Consider the following 17,500-nt stretch of genomic DNA (forward strand, 5'->3'; position numbering starts at 1 on the left):
TAGAATCATCATCATCTTCGTAGTCGTTTTGATTTTGTATTTACACATTATTTGAATTTTAAATAAACCGTTCCCGAAAGCGGGAGAGCGCACGGGCGGAGGACACACGAACGGATGGAGCACCATTCTCTTTGAGCCCTCCGTCGGGGGTGAATCCTTTCTCGATGTTCCGGCAAACTGGCGCAACTCGATTTCATGGAATCATGGAGGGAAAGCGTTTTGTCGCGTCAACCGGAAATCCATCATCTGAAATCAACGCAAGCATGGACGACAACGAAGGCGAACACTAGAGAACACCAGCAACGCCAGCAGCATTCGGCATCAACTAGCACCGATCGCAACCCGGCAGCAGTCTGTGGCCTAGAGAGCGTAAACGCCTCACGCTCAAGGGCACCGTGGCCCAAAGGAAAGGAAGGAAACGCCATTTGTGGCACCCGGTCGCTGCTGTGTCTATACTGATTCCGATCGCTACGCTTACACCGTTTGCTACGATGGGATCGAGCATCACGGCGCGTCGGTCTGGCGCGAACACCAATCTGTTGCGGATGGCCGATGGATGGTGAAGTAAATGAATTTGGGAGCCGATGGAATTAATATGCTAATTTCTGGATATTTTCTGGCCGCTTGAGCGCCGCGTCGACGCGTCAACAACAACCAGCACCGGTCGCGCGCACCGAAAGGATCTTTTTGGGCACACCATTAGGCTAGCATAAATTGATTTTGGCCCCGAATGCCCACCGCTTCGATGACGCTTCGACTTCGAAGGGCAGAGTAAGAGGCTTAAAGAGCCCACCGGCCCATTGGCCGGATATTTTCTAGTGCTGCTGTGTTAGTGTTAAGTGTTTTGCAGTAATTTTTAGCCTCAAATTACATCAAATCTTCACTGTAATACTGGAGTCGTTCGTGAATTTTTCCTGGAACCGCTCACGGTTACCCCCCCCCCCCCCCCCCCCCAGAATAACATGAATACTCTGCTCAACAGATCAACGGGAAAGCCACCAGGCAAATGGTCTCTTCCTCTCTCTCTCTCCTTCTCTGCCAAGGGACTGCCTCTTGTGTTGCAGCATCGATGCGTGGCGACGCGCAAATCAACAATCGTAACAATAATAAAATGCCTGCCAACCATCAAATCCTCGCCATCACCACCACCCTATGCCATCTCCTGGCACTGGAGATCAGAACCGGTGGTGGGGCCACCACCGCGTGTTTACTTAGCCGATAGGATTTTCGCTGAATATTGAATTCACGATTGCTAAACGTTGTCCCTTTCGCCGGCGACCAGGCAAGGCCACGAAGCATCCTTCCTCTCCTTCTCTCTCTCTCTCTTCTTCTTTTAACCGCTTTGTACGATTTTTTCCCCTGATTGTGTGTTACGAGTTTTTCACGCTTTTCACGCGCGCGCCGCGAAGCCCAAAAGGTGTGCCGTGGTGTAAAAGATGGATTGCTCGTTCGTCGGTTAGGTGGAAAAAAAAGGAGAGAAGAAATCCAATCCATGCCGGCGGCCTTGTGCCGTCGGGGCCGAATGGTACGTACTGGCCAAGGTTGACGTCACATTTGACGCGTGCTTTTTATGATTTATTCTAACACACCGCCACCTCTAGCTCACCTCAAGCTTACCCAGCATCAGCTGCCCGGGGTTTGGGAAGGGTAGGGTGGATGGTCGCCGATTGCCGATAAGGGTGGTGGAACAGGAAAAACGGTGACCTCTAGCATCGACATTCCGATTTCCGACATTTTCGGGTGTCGAAAATGAGTAATGATCAAACGCTGCCAACACGTCACCGAACGCTCCGTGATCCGTGTACGTTTACCTTACACAAACACCAAGGAAAACACCAAGAAAAAAGCCACCCCCAAAAAAGGTGACCAGCTGCATGGTGGAGTGGGGGAAGGGGGGTCGGAAAATTAAGGAATTTTGTTATTAGATTGTGTGCTACGTCACGTCCGTCCCCTAGGGTTGATCGAAGCTTGTGCCGCCTCACTTAACTCGATGTGTTAAGTTGGCTGTGACTTTCGATGACAAACGCACGCCTCGGGATGTTGTTAGGTTATGGGTGTCGCGTGTGTCAGCGAATTTTACTGCGGGGAGCAAACATCCTCCATTCAATGGCCACTAGGATGAGGATCATTCTATGGCATCGGCGTTCGCGTGTGTTAAATTAAAAATCATCATCCACCCTTAGGCCATGATGCGATTTGAGATTGTGTCATCGGCCCTGATTCTCCTGCGCTAGCTGATCATCGATCATCATCTTGGAGTTGTAATATCCGCCTTTTTTGGAGGAGTTTGGAGGGACACCAATACAGGAATTGCGTTTTATTTCTTGCGAGCTGCGAGCCATTATTTAGATTTTCTACTTTACACACGAATGAATTAATTCCCCATGATATGAACCGTTATTACACACACAAAACCCATTGAACCGTCCGTGTCAAGGCTTTTGATCGACCGGGCATGTGATAAGAAGACCCAATCAGCTGCCGTAATTATGCGCCACACCGAGAGAGCGTCGCGATTAGAGAGATCGACCGAGCCCGGGACAGTGGACTGAAGTTTGCTAATTTTTACGCAACACCCAAAAAACCCCCAAGAAGACGACGACGACGACGACGCAATCGTATCGCGCCGGTGGTCGTGGTCGAGAAAGTCCGCCGGAATACGGCGGCAATCACCTTCAGGCTCACGGCCCCAAGGTGAGAAGGCACGGGAGGAATCAACAGCAAGCAAAAGCCTACCAAAAATCCAATTTCGTCAGCATCACTGCGTGGCCGCTTTTTAAAGGCTAGCCCACTGGTTTAGTAACAATAAGCTTTCAAACGAACGATCGCGAACGAACGAAGACAGCTCGATAGCTCCGTTCCTCTGGCCCCGGCACCGGGCCCCGGCTAGACCCCGACCATCGACACAGATAAATGACAGTGGCTTTCGGATGGAAAATATTTTCGACAACGGTGTGGTAAGATGCAGATTAAGCTAGCAGCGGCCGCTTGTTAACTAACCCAATAGCCATCGCTTCGACGCGATCGGTCTTGGGCAAGAGCGTGCTAAGATGGACCCCCGTGCTTCGCTGGTTGCCTCAGCACGGTCCAGACGTCATGTTGCGCCGAGACGAAACCCGTGGGTCCAGCAGGAACCCGAACCCTCTTCGAATTGGGTGTCTTCCAAAAATACGATCTTCAAGGTTAGGGCTGATGACGTAGCCGTTGTTGTATTTTGCTGGAGATCTTCTCCAGTAATACATAAAAAAAGACAAGAAGAAATGACACCTTCAGCTGTCCCTGATTCGTCGGATTGGTGCATCGGTGCATACGAATGCAGTTTTAGTGGTTTCAAGGTCCTTCTTTTTTACAACGGGCATTGAATTGCGCACTAGAATTGTGTGATGGAATCCAGTTTTTTTTTTGTCATGAATCCTACTACAGTCGTGCTGCTGTTGCTGGTGCATGGGCACAGAATGTGTGAAAATAGTTTCTATTAAGTTGTAGAACTATCTTAAAAAAATATTAAACGAAATGCTACGAACTGCGTCGATCACCTACCCGTCACAAGCACAATTTCTTTTTTCTCCATTTCGATGCACTGTTGTGGCTTTTTTTGTTTTTGTTTGCTCGCAAAATATCACCTTACACGACACTCCCGATCACTCTTCCCGATTCCCGGGGTGCCACAAATCTTAAATCACTTTCGATGCTCTCCAGCACCAACTGCTGTGCACGAAAAACCGGAACACACGTGGCCACTATTTGGTCTGCTTTTTTTTCGGGTTTTCTTCGGATCGTTTTTCGATCACCGTTGCTTCACTCGCACTCGTGTTAACGGCCACGGGATGTCAAACGATATCACCTTGTTTGCTGACTCTTCACGATCGGCGGTTACACAATCATCTGAAGGAGGAGGAGGAGGAGGAGGCACCTACACCGCGTTACCATACGCTTTCCATGCAGAAATGATCACGCCAGCAGTTTGTTAATTATCGTCGGTATCGTGTCGGACACGTGGCTGTCAAGGTCGTAGGACCGTGTGCCTGATGCGCCACTCTTCAGTGCTGACTTTGCACTACTCCGTTTCTGTTGAAAGCCTATGCCACGATACGTTGAGCCACGGAACGGCCGCGAACTTTGCTGAAGCTTGATATCATCCGATGCGCATCCACACCATACGCCTCCGGCCGGACAACTGATCCGGGACGGGCGCGATCGAACGGTTCGTCCACGCGCGCACCTCGAGATACGAATTTTTGGATGTTTCTCCTTCCTATACGAACACCAACGCAACCAGCAACCAGCAGACAGTCCAACACAACAGTCGAAAGGGAAAACGAAAGACAATCGAGCGGCCAGCGATCACACGGTCGTCTTTCGCCTGCGTGCGTGCGTGCGTGCGTGCGTGCGTCCGTGTGTCTTGTCGTGGGGCGCCGTTCGCCAATGGCCATCGCGGCCCAGTTATCGGTTGCGGTTCGGGTGCTGGCTCTACCCTTTTCCGTTGTTTTGTTTTGTTTTTTTTCTTTTCTCCCTTTTGCCGGTGACAACGGAGAGGTGACAGACGATCGCCGAGCCCACATCGCCGAGAGCAACATCAACGTTATGCAACAATAACCGAATTCACCTGCGACCACGGTACGATCGCGATCGTACCGAACGAACGTTTCTTTCTCGTAGATATTGGTGAAATTTGGAGCATGGACTGGCGTCTACGATACCGGTGGAGGCCACCGGTGAAGCGGGTCTGCTAGAGATTGATTACTTTCTATCAACGTTTTCGGCGTCATCAGGCAATGGGATGCTGCCTGCTCACTCCATGCCATTTGTTTGTATAACAAAAAGCGTAATTAAAATATATTTAAATAATGATGTTTTATGTAATATGATCATACTGTTCATGGTGGTTTCTAGGAAACTTGCGATACTGTAAAATTGACAACAGATACTTTTGTAAGTTGAATTCTCAGTAGTATAACCATGCAAAAAAAACTCAATACTCTAAATGAACTGAGCGTTTAAAGCTCACAAAGCGCATTGAATAAAATATAAAATGGAGAATTAAAGGAATGAGCACAAATACTGAAACTATAAATGCCCAAACTATTAACTAGAGTGAACAAATGATCGTCAGAGTGAAATCTTTTTCAAACCAAAAGTAATCTATTAAGCACATAAAATACCAAAATAAAAGAATTCCAACTAAAATACGATAATGCTAGAGAAAAGGTTTTATGAAATATAATTTTATGTATGAAAAGGAATTTTCTAAAACAGATAACAAAGAATTCACAAAGTGTAAGCCTTGGCCACACGGGGCGAAAATTTGCGCGCAAATTTGCACATTAATGCCAAAATGTTTTCGCTTCGTGTGGCAGGGGTAAAAACCCGAAAATTTATGCCGAAATGTCAAACGTATTGTTTTCATCTGTGTTTTGGCCGCTGAAGTTAATTTCCGAATAAATTTTGCAGTTTTTAACGATTTTGTTGCTGTTGCTGTTATATTTATATTAAAAATGCAAAAACAATACGAAAAGAACCTACATTTTCGTAAATAAAGCGTTCGATAGCGTCAAGGGTTCAGCGAAAAAGTCCGCGGACGTATAAAAGTTTGACAGCGTGTAAGGGTTAAGCGAAACCGTTTTGGCATTAATTTTTTCGTTTGCGCTAGGGTTTTCGCCCCGTGTGGCCACGGCTTATGGATATCAACTATTCCCTGGGGCATGTACTATACTATACTGCCCTGCTGTTACTATTATGAGCAACAATAATAGCTTGAATCAATAACACCTTCAAACATCTCATCAATTCCGTACACAGCGAACACAACAGCGTCCACCTGAAATGATCACGCTAATCATCGTCGATTAGATCCGATCCCGGACCGTGGCAGAGGGTGGCTGCCCCAGCGGCGTGCGTTTATTGACCAGCATACACACCCCCTAACCGCACATTAGCAATCCGGAACGTTCGTGATTGACTGTCCACGGAAGATAATCGGAAGGAGTTAAAATTTCATTGCAAACAACAAATCATCACCCAAAACACGGTACCGCGCAACTGGTACCGCGGTGTTGCAGTGGTAAATGCTCAAAATTAACGCAACACACAAACCCCGGAGCGGGACTGGCCGCACGCGGAAAGGTGGGCAGTAAAATAGATTAATTTCCGAAAATCGGAAAACCCAATCATTTTTCACCCATCCGCAAGGCCACAGGCCACCCCATCGTTGGGCGGCCTGCATTGGTGCATCCGCCGTCGAATGTGCTTCCGGTCATATATCGGGCGGATAGAGGGCCAGGGTCAGGGGATGCTGCAGCATTTTATGATGCGCGTTCTCTCTGTGTGGTGCCGGATGATGAATTGCCGCGCCACGGTAGCTGACCCTGTAATTCAGATATTTTGAACCGCGCTCTAAACAAGCTTCAATCCATTATATTTTACCGCGGTGATGGCCACTTTCACAGCCGAGGGTAGCAGCCGGTTAACGTAACACAAACCACCAGTCCACCGTTACTCCAGATGTCATTTGAATTGCATAATGATAATCTAACGAAACACTGACCATCAACTTTCGCATCAATAACCGAAATATTCGACATACAGCAGCTTTGTATCCGTTCACTCTGGTCAGCAAGTGGTGCATGCGTGGCACACTCGATCAGGCAAGTTGATGCTGACAATAATTTTCCAAATGAAATCAATTAACACTAATTTTAATTAATTTTACCATATTTCAGCGTAATTATTTATGTCTACCCAGTGGTACCTGGCACCTTCTCCCAGCACCTGCCGTACCCTGACCCCAACCGGCTTTATGCTTATGAATCACATTTCATTTTAACCTTTTTTATATGGGCTTTTCAGTTTTGTTTTGCCTTTCTATGCTACATTCATTCAGCATTCAGCCAATGTGGCGCCTCTTCACAATTACCATCCCCGTTCCGACCGACCGACGGAGAATCTCCGAACGCGGATCAATAACCATGCTCCCTTGCCACCACCGTGAATCGATCGCATCGAACAAGCAAAGCAGTTTGTGATGCTGTTCAATACGGAGCATCGATGTGAGGCGTTTTTTTTTGTTTTTTGTTGATTGGAGTTTAATTTTCCCACACACAGAGTGCCTTTATTTATCACGCCTTTCGCAGCTCAAATGAGAAGATAATCTTTAGCTGCCGGCCACACGCCGATGAAAGTAACCCAAATTGATGTTGCTACACTTCCGGTTTCTCCTCCCGTAATCACATGCTGTTTGCGATGCGCCGATGGACATGAAATTGATCGGCCCTATTTGGCGTGCCAAGATATCGGATCGGCAATGCATTGTTAACGCAATTGAATTGCCTTCAACATCTGGAAAACGTGTTTACGAACAACGGTAGTATGGTTTTTCAAATTGGTCCTTGCTACTGGATGGTCAATCTCCGTGATATCGAAATTAAATTGAATGTTAAGGGGGAGGGGAAAGAAATGAAAAAAGCATGCCTCCGTGATTCGGATTTTGCACTCCAAAAGTGGCTTCATCACCGGACCGGAGCTACCACTCCGATACACTTATGATGTTAATTGCATTTTAATTATTGCAGCGATTAAACCTACGACATGCATTTTGATATGGTGTTCGTGCAGTTTCGTCCTCCCCCGAACTGTGCTCTCTGCTCTCGTCCAACCATCAGGGGCAGTTTGTGGTCAGGTATTTCGGGTACGCAACTGGCAGATGATATGAAATGGCAAATGGCGACATTGCGAAGTCCACTCCCCTTGCCCAAGATCACACTTCGCCACGCGATTTGACCCTGGGGCACGGCGCGGCATGTGTGTTGCGCAGCGAATTGAAGCGATGCTGTATAGTCCCCTATATAGTGATAGTCGTCATCAAAGTGTGCTGTGATTCCATTTCGACAATGCTTTCATCCGCTCGACGAAGCGCCAACATCGGCACTATCATTATTATTATAATTACTGCAATTTTTGGAGGTCTCCACGGGCTGTCGGTGCCAAACACAAATGAATTTTTGGAACCGAACAAAGCAACCGTCAGCAACATTTCCGGAACAACTATGCGGCATATTCACCAGCCTACGGGGCCCGGTTGTGTTCAAATGGCTGAATCGGAACATCGTGTAAAGCAGACAATCAAAAAGCGTACATATGTGCTGAGCCGGGTTTTAACCGTTACCTCCAGAGAAAATCCGGTGACCATTGACCACACACCGGCTGGGTATACCACAGTCGGATGAATGTTGCTTGAGTTGTGATACACAGGTTGCTCGAATGAGCCCCAGAATACCATGTCAGGCCGACGATGGTTATTTCATCATTCGACTCCAAGCTTAATTACCTGGTAGTCCCAGTTATGAATATAACATTCGCGCCAAAGCCAAACCGTAAAACGCAATAACTACGACATTCCATCCAAATTTAAAACTACATTTATGGAATTTGTCGAACAACAATACTGAAAGTTGGTTACAGTAGAACATGAAGACAAGCTAATGCATGAGGGACTGCATTTGCATATCGAATCTCAAATATCGGCGAACAACTGCCCAAATGTCTCCAAAAGCGAGTATGTCGTCGTCATTTTTGCACAAAGTCACCGAACCATGCGCAAAAGAAGTGGTAAGCTCGTTAATCAAGGGAGCCAGGTTGTTAGCGACGGTGTGTGAATCTTTCATCTTACGTCATTCTCCGTGCTAACTCCAGTGTCTAATCAAAGGAGCCTGTTGTCTGTTGGCAACCTTTGATCTTTTTTATCTATTAATGCGTCTCTTCCGAATAAACTCTATTCCATGCATATGATTGGCGCTCTTCAATGGCAAGTGTGAACACCGATTTGAATACAAGATTTAGTATCATGATTGTGTATTCTAGTTGCCTGATTAATTTGCACAATCTCGATTAGCAAATCTCCAAGGCAACTGAAATAGAATAGGTTTGCTTTAAAAACCTATCGAAACCTACCATCGAATTAACGAGTGTAAAAGCACCATTTGAGAAATCAATCCTTTGTAAGAGAAGCACTATTCAAATACAAAAAATTGCAAGAACTCAGTACCCCGCTTCGTACTACAACCTTTGCAATAATTGGTAAACTATATTTTCTTTTCGTTTCTATTGAAACAATGATGTGTCCAGGACCTACAAGCGCTGAAGTTACAGTAAAGCACACACACACATACAAAGATATGAACACATAAATCACTTCTTGCCTCTTTTACTTCCGTTATATATTACTGTATTTTTTCCAGTAGTTAGTGTTAATACGTAATTATTATTGCTAAATTCCTGTGGAAAGCCAACCTTCAATGAACTGCTGAATGAACATTGGCGCTTTGGCCTCTTCTGTGACTGACTACAATTTGCTAGATTGCTGCAATTAGCTTTTTTCCAGTACTATTTCTAGCAAAAACAACTTCAAGGAGCATCGCCATCATCAGATGACTCTATCGTTTACTCCACGAACATGGTTTCATATAGATTTGGGGGAACGCGCAGTTTTCGTGCGATACAGTTTGTTTGCGCTTCTAACAGTTATTATTGTCCTTGCCGATTCGCTTCGAACGCGATTTGTGTCTAGGTCTTTATGGTATGTGACAAACAACGGATCAAGTTTGTTGATAGAAACACGAACGATTAAAAGTTTGTCAAAGCCAAGTTTGATAACGCAAACCGTTTTAGATATTTCTATCACATGACTCATGCGATGCGAAATAATCGTGGGAAATAACGGACAAAACACATTCACTTTCCTTAAGATTTGTGTTGTTTCATATTCTTTAAATATGTCCCTAATTAGAATGTTTAATATTCTTTATGATCCGTGTTTATGCACAGTGCTGTATGTTTTAGGCGTTCTTTTCAGGATGAATCGATTTAAGTATTTTGTATGATAACCTCACGCTCTCGATATCAGGGTAAGTATGTTTTGGATCATAACGAACGTAAATCTTATCCAGAAACGTTCACAGTGGGAGCCAAGACTTGCAAGAGCAATAATAATATTTAAACTCGTTAAAGCAATTGACGTTCAATTTTAATCCTAGTAATCCTGTTGCTTTTAAAACATTTTATTTTACCGTAATTTTTTTTCTATTTCAGCTTCACTCTCCTTACTTAGAGAACACCCTTTCGTACAGATTTTAAATACTACGAGATCATTTTCAATTTGCTTGCCCTTACATTTACCGTTGATATGAAAGAAAGAACACAACACAAATAAAAAAAATCGAAAATAAAAGTAAAGTGGTACATTGAATGAACTCTTTATTCAACCTACCCTTGTATCGACATAACGACGATTGAATTTCTTGTTTTTAAAATCAACACACTTTGGAAAGCGACCATGAGCGGGACTGCTTTGTTCGATCAGCAAATCGGAAAACCCGTTAAAATCCTTATGATGGACGATTATTTTAAAAAATAAACAGAAACAGAAGCATCGATTGGTTTATAACTTTTCACCCGTCCCCATTTATGGCCTAGCTAAGTGCTTTCACCGGTAACACTATCTACTCCGGTTTCGCGCATGTAGAAAAGCGTTTAATTTTGTCACAAGTACGATGGTTTGGTTTGAATTTTGGTTTTTTTTTTTTGTTTGTTCTTATTATGTTTATGATTGCTTTCCCCAAAAAGGCCTTTCAAACACGAAACATTGTTTTCCTAGGGTTACTCGCTACTGTTACGGTTAGCTGAGATTCAAGCTAATCCAACGACAACACAGCATCAGTCAATCGGCGCCGAACGTTAGGTTTTGTTTCACACATTAACCGCTGCTTTTCTTTTCTACACTTTATCACATAGTAAGTGTTAATTTTTTGTTTTTTTGTTGTTCCTGTTGTGAATGCATCGGCAGCACACAGTAGGCCAAAGCCGTTCTCGCTATATGGGGGTTCCAGTTGCAAGCTGCATCATCAATCCGAATAGCGGATTTGTACGATCAATAGCTTTCTTCTGCTTCCGTTTGGCTTACTACATTCGCTATGTAATGTTGCATCATAATTGTAGAAGTAATTTTCATACCAACGCGTTTACTAAGTACACATAGTCCGATCGTAGAGAACAATTGAGAAGAGACGGAACAATGCTCCGTGCTATCGTCATTAGAAACGCGAAACGAAACCATTTCATCGTACATCACATGTCCCTAATGCTCTAATATTTTTAATTGTCACTCGACGAGTACAGTGGCCGTATCTCTTGCTCATGCCCGCGAACATGCGCCTCCGCCTTAGCCGCTCATATCCCAATCGATGGCACTGATACACACAGCAACATGCAATGCTACTTATAGCGCCATGGGGAGGCGGGGGGGTGTGTACATCTCTAACGTGGTTCCCTTATCCTAATGCAAATAACAACGGATGTCTTGAGGATATAACAAATATCGAGTAGCTGTGTGTATATGTATATATGCATTAACAAATGACCAGCCGCATCTCGAAGCCGCTTGTTTGAGAAGAAGAAGTATTTTACGTATTCAACACAAACATAGCGACCGAGCATCTCGCTTCTGATGCCACCACACTCACAAACATGACATTGTGTTTAGGGCACCACGGCACCATTACGATGGACGGCTAGACCGGAACAGTGCAGACATATCCTACGATGGGCAGGAAACGCATGATGTACCAGCATGGCATCAGTAGGAAAGAGCCGATGGTGACCGAGAACCGACGGTGAAGTCCTTATACTGCGAGAATACTGATATCTGCAAAAGAAAATTCAAGCTGCCATTATTATGCGCGGTGACATTTCCAATTGGACTAAATCAAATTTACGATATCTTCACGATAAATCAACAAACACCATGTTAGTAACCTAATGGCGTGCATAGCTAGACGAACAGCATTATGAATAATGATTTAGCATTGTTCAAACTAAACTGAATAATCAAATGAGGATATGGCTGATGTATTAAAAACGTTCGAATGATATTTAGAAAAATGTTTAGAAAAATATAAATGGAAAGATATTGCTAACATTCGCTTATCATAAAACAGATATAGCAGAAACATGTTCAAAGACACGATACAAATTTTAAAAAAACAGCAAGCCAAAGACCCCGGACTCAATGTCACTAATAAACAACGCCAGTCACCCTTATCAAACTACACAAGCCCATTGGTCGATAGTAGAAAAAGCTACCGAAAAAAGAGAGCGGAAATTGATAAGCAAACCAAAAATCAATCATATAGATCCTTGTCACACGCCTATACGACGCCAGTTGATTTCAATCAGCAACGAATATCAACGGAGTAACAACAACCGTTTCCTTATCGCAGCTTAACGGTTACGATATCCTCCTGTGTTGATAACTGCATTTACTGAATCACACCCAACTCAGAACAAAGTGTGAAGTGGTGACTAATTGGTAGAAGCTACCCCCTATTAATAGACGAGCTTGTCCTCGGCGGCGCGACCATCGCGATTAGCGCGTTGAGCGTGAAATTAAAGTTCTCATCTGCGGTGTAGGCGAAGGTCTTACCTTATCTTTCAGCTGCTGGCACAGCTGCAAGGCGACAGTGAACAGCACGAGCACCTCGTTTAACCACGGCACTGAGCACTCGGCCTGACATGAATCGAATTTCATCGTGCCCTGGAAATTCGTCAGCTGGTACGCCACAAAGATCAACTTGTGGCTCTGGATGTAGAAGCTGATCGCCAAATCTTCCGGCAGGTTCGGCGAGAGGGCCTTCATGTTGCGGCTCTTCATCAGCTCGTCGATCGGTTTCTTGCGTGGCACCACGAGAGAGGTACGACCCCGCTGCAGAGCCCCAAGTATGTTACCCAGGATGTGCAGTACCTCGTCGGACGTTTTGAAGTGATACGCACTGTCCACATTGTCGATGTGGTTGATCGCTTGCTGTAGATGGTTGGCCGCATCCTGCACCTGCTGTATCTTCCACGGATAGTCCTGTGTGATGGAGGTCCGTTGGATTTGCTGCTGCTGGCGTTGCACCTTGAAATTGATATCCTGCCAGGCCCAACAGAACCATTAAAATTCATCTATTTTCGAAATGAAACACACTGACACGACCGACGTCGCCGATGTACCTACCGCATGTGTAATGCTGTCTCCGGTCAGGGTAACGACACATTTCAGTTGTTCCGGAGCGGCTGTCAGCACGAATTTATCCTGTTTCTTGCCCTCATTGCCGTACAGCGGAACCGGAAATCGGTGGGCACACTCCACCAGGATGGCGTGCAGTTGCTTCAGCACTGAATGTACCTCCTCGTGCAGTACCCACTCGAATTCCACCTGCTGTGATTGACCGACGTGGCGTCGGCAATACCAGCAACAAGGACAATCGAAGCAGAAAGGGGAACCCAAAAAAAAACAAGAAACAAAAGAAAACAAATCCAGTCACAGTTACAAGGATATTCGATTAAGTGCATCCGGTGGTGGTGGCAACAGCGCGCTGGTGTGGCGTGCTGGTAGGACGTCGCGTCAACAACCTTGTGGGGTAAATTTAGATCGCTCGAACATCGAACCCTGACTGGATGGAGTACGCTTGCTACCCCGTCCCTCTTTACTGCCAGCGAAGATGGCATTAAGCTACCGCTTGTTAATCGATAGCGTTCCATCGTGAGTGTTGTGTCAATGAGTCTCCCTTTGCTTTATCATTCGGCCAACCACCAGCATGACACACCAGCTCTCTCCCCCGTGAACGATTATGTACAATCATCAACGGCGCTGATAAACCGCGAGCCGCAATGAAGGGGAAAATGCATAGCAACTACCGAAGCGCCGCAAGGTGACACATTCCATAAATCTGAGCCCCTTTCCCCACGGCCGACCGACCGACCGACCAAACACTTTGCATACTGATTGAGGCAACCCGCTTCCCGCTCATGGCCTCCTCTATCGTCGCTTACCAAGTTGGATGCTTCCTCCTTCTCGCAGTCCGCCATTCTTTGGCCTACTTTTCGTTGCACGGGTGGCCGACGGTTGTACGGACCTGACGACGCCGCGTGACCGCTGCTGTGCCGGAAGCTGCTACTGCGATCGAACTGGTTCACGCTCGATCGGCTCGGCGAGGGCGAGGGTGCTGCAGAAGTGCGATCGCCCGAGGGTGCTGATTTTGAGCTGCCAAAGATGTGGTCCAGATAACGCAATCGTTGCGTCGATGGGTTCGGGGAGGGCACGGGTGTCACGGTGCTGCCGGTGCTGCTGCTGCCCTCGGAATCCTGCTGATCGGAGAACGTGACCTTTCCCTTCTTGCCACTCTTGCGCCGAGACTGTGGTTTGTTGAACCAATTCGATCCGCTGCTGTTGTTGTGGCGAACACAGAGGAGATACAGAGAAAGATATGGGAGTAAAATCGGAGAGCACAGAACGTCCAAGTAGGCGTACACGCACAAGGATGTGTTTTTCACTATTTCGGATTCGATCCTTTCGACCGGATCTTACGCACGTACACGCACCGGACGGGATTTCGTGATTTCCTGAGGACACGGCGGATCCAGCAGGATACGAGAAACAACCACGAAACGAATGTTTTGGTTTTCTCGCGACGGCGACGACGGCGGTTGTCACCACTGCTCGAATTTCTCGAGCACATTTAGCACACGGTTCACACAGCGGGCTAGTCACTCGCCGGGAAAAGGATTCTTCCCGCCCGATGTTTGGCGTACGGACGAAATTCTGATCCTGATCCAGAGCACTAGATTGAAACAACACCGAACGCCTGATTATTGATGCAGATTTATTGCTTCATAAAGTAGAGAACGAATGAAACAAATATCGAATCGTTAATCGCAGGAAAGCGCCTCGGAATCTAGTATCCTTAAGAGCGCCCTTGACGCGACCACTTACATCTTCATACGTTTACCCTCCGATTCTTCAATATCGCTGGCATATGTGACGACGATGGTCTCCTCAGCGCTGTACTGATCGTGGTGGTTCGATCCTTCCTGCTGCTGGCCGAAGCCTTGGAATTCGTCCTGCGAAACGTCGACACTGTGATCCGGTGATCCGATGATGCCAGCCAATGCCCGAGCAGTTTCATTATCCGTGGGATCCGGGATGTACAACGGGTCCCCCGGGATGACGCGAATGGGCGAAGTGGGTGCCGAGTTGACCTTGGAGCGGGAACCGGACCAACGCTGGCGCCGCTTGCGGAAACTTTGACCAATCAATTTCGCTTCCACGCTGTAGTCGAGACGCCAGAGGCAACCTTTGCCCGAATCTTCCTGTCGTCGGGGTGCCTTGATGAAGTAAGGATTGAGGCTCAAGTTGTGGCGAATCGAGTTCTGCCAGCCTTTGTTGGTAGTGTTGCGAAAGTAGGGGTAGCTCTTCATGATGGCCGCATAGATACCGGACAGGGTGAGCTCCTTATCCGGGGACGAACCAATTGCCTGCACGATCAGCTGGGAGTAGCTGTACGGTGGTTTCTCCTCCTCTGCGTTTTGAGTTGCTGGTGAAACTCCCTGCCGCGGACTAACGCTGCGGCTATTGTTAGCACTCGTCGCAATCGTCGGTGACTGATAACCGCTGTCCATGAATCTGCCGGCATCCTCACGAGTTTCCCAACCGGCTTCAGCACCAGCGGCAGGAATTGCTACTTGCAGACTGTAGGGTGACGGCTTAGCGCGACTACTAGATGGTTTTGCGTTGTTCGACAAGCTCTTATTTCCTGGCGACGAAACGGGAACGGTGTTTCCTTTGCCGAGATTCAGGGATCCAAGAGATCCGGGTGGCAGTAGAGCGTCACCTAGATCGAGCGTTTTACCGATCATGTTCTCGAACTTGAGTTCCATTCTTGTGCTCGGAAAACGGATGGTGCAGTACGGGGGCAGCTGGTACGGCTGGATACTTTGCGGAATATGCTTGTTGTCGAGGAACAGGCCATTCTTGCTAAGACACAGCAGAGTAAAATCATTGCCCTCCCCGCGCTTGATGATGTAGTGTTTGCGGGATACGAAGCTGCTATCGGCGACATGGAAGTCAACCCGCGAGGTGGATGAGTTGCGGCCAACAACGACCATATCTTCGCCGATGAGAAGCGTCTGCTCAGGTCCGATTAAGCGAGCGATGAAGTTGGACGTTATGCGAGTAGGCGCGGCGGAATCGTTGCTCAGCGCTTCGCCGCCATTCACGGAAGATCCGGCCGGTTTGCTTCTTCCGCCGCCCCTGTCACCGGCTCGCTCGCTTGTCTTCACACCCTCGTCGAGTGCACCGTTGTGCGCCATTTCGGTTATGGCGCAGGATCACCACAATGTTCACTCGAAAACAAATGCTTTCTTCTCGTGTACTCGCGTGCTTCACTGTCTCGAATTTTCGCTTCCGAAATCGTGAATTCGCGTGAAATTGTTGCTGAGATTTTTTCCAAGTTTGTTTGTTTATTTCATGCGTCAAATGTCAGAAAAAAACAAGAAGAAGCAGAACAAGAAGAGTTTCACTACTGCTCGATTCGAGTGGTTTTAAATTTCAAAGCACTGCAATCCGTTGGCGGGAGTTCTGCAAAAAACTTCATTTTCACTTTATGCCTGGAAATGGAACGCACTTTATATCCACAAGCGAACTGAGCTCTTCTTCCCGGACCATACGAACGAACTTCTCCATCATTTGATCCAGGAATCTTTTAAATCACAAGTTTCGGCCAAATCAAACGCTCGACGCAAAACGCTTCAAAAAACGAGGCCAAAGCGGGTGCAATCCCCGAAGAACTGTTCAAACTTTCCCGTTGTTTTCCGAGGCTTTGCGCCAATCCTTCATGATTCACACGATGCTACGGCCTATTATTGCAACCGTGTTAATGAGTGACTAATCGGTCAAAGAGCATAGCCGCCGCCGAGAGCTTACAATTCCTCTAAATCGTGTTATCATTCCTCCAGTGAAAAGGCAAATTTTCATTAGCGTCTTATCAAAGGACACAAATTAAAAACCTTCTGCCAGTTTGTTATCATCCTTTTATCATAGATCTTTTCCTTCACTTGTCTACAAAGCAGAAGATAACACACGAAGAGAAGAATCACGAGTGGTGCTGCTCTTGGCTTGTCCACTCAACATTTCGATCGTTTAGCCAACAGATACGCGGACAATTCAATGAGAGGGTAATTGAATTAAACACGATACCCACACGCACGATGCACACGATGATTTGAGAAGGAAACGGTAGCGATAGTGAAAGTGTGATTACGAATCATCTGCTGGGTACTTAAGTTGAACAGCTTCGTTTACTTACAAGCGTAACATCGCTGCCGGAGGTTTATACCGGAGGAGGATACCGCAACAATCACTTGAACTCTCTAGGTGAGCTGAACTTTAAACAACCAATCGAATTATTGACGAATCTCACCAACGTTCTCTACTAGAATGAGCAAAGCACCGTGTGCGGTCGCGGTCGCGAGGAATCGGAATTCAGCGTCACCCCGCGTGATCAGCACATGCGACCAATGAACGGCACGGAGCTACTTTTGGGGCAGAAGGTGGCGGTGGTGGTTCCGATAATGATGAAAATCAACAGTAAGACAAACAGCGTGGTATCGCGATAGATGGAACGGTGCGCCA

At 46.6% G+C, this 17,500-nt stretch overlaps 3 protein-coding genes across 5 annotated transcripts in view; all 3 read right to left on the minus strand.

Annotated features, from left to right (window-relative positions):
* LOC125956572 (3 beta-hydroxysteroid dehydrogenase type 7) overlaps window positions 1–3,571 on the minus strand; it is a 7,195-nt gene extending 3,624 nt beyond the window's left edge. The window contains exon 1 of the mRNA XM_049688598.1: window positions 3,541–3,571. Coding sequence (XP_049544555.1) covers window positions 3,541–3,571 — 31 coding nt within the window. The remainder of the gene's footprint in view (window positions 1–3,540) is intronic.
* A 6,928-nt stretch (window positions 3,572–10,499) lies between these two features.
* Window positions 10,500–17,500, minus strand: part of LOC125956567 (protein rogdi) — a 7,186-nt gene continuing 185 nt past the window's right edge. The window contains exons 1-5 of one of the 3 annotated variants that reach the window (XM_049688582.1): window positions 17,175–17,500; window positions 13,864–14,257; window positions 13,046–13,246; window positions 12,473–12,961; window positions 10,500–11,695 (exon numbers count right to left, since the gene is read on the minus strand). The exon at window positions 17,175–17,500 is cut by the window's right edge and continues 185 nt beyond it. In XM_049688582.1, coding sequence (XP_049544539.1) covers window positions 11,627–11,695; window positions 12,473–12,961; window positions 13,046–13,246; window positions 13,864–14,257; window positions 17,175–17,185 — 1,164 coding nt within the window. In that variant the 5' untranslated portion in view covers window positions 17,186–17,500 and the 3' untranslated portion in view covers window positions 10,500–11,626. Of the gene's footprint in view, window positions 11,696–12,472; window positions 12,962–13,045; window positions 13,250–13,863; window positions 14,258–14,412; window positions 14,460–17,174 lie in introns of those variants that run through there. The other 2 variants (XM_049688581.1, XM_049688583.1) reach the window with 2 other exon arrangements.
* Window positions 14,675–16,609, minus strand: LOC125956556 (forkhead box protein K1-like). The gene has a single exon (XM_049688569.1). It carries the CDS (start codon window positions 16,177–16,179, stop codon window positions 14,800–14,802), a length of 1,380 nt encoding a protein of 459 aa, XP_049544526.1. The 5' UTR covers window positions 16,180–16,609; the 3' UTR covers window positions 14,675–14,799.

Source organism: Anopheles darlingi, chromosome 3 (genome assembly GCF_943734745.1).
Source record: "Anopheles darlingi chromosome 3, idAnoDarlMG_H_01, whole genome shotgun sequence".
NCBI classification, from domain to species: Eukaryota; Metazoa; Arthropoda; class Insecta; order Diptera; family Culicidae; genus Anopheles; species Anopheles darlingi.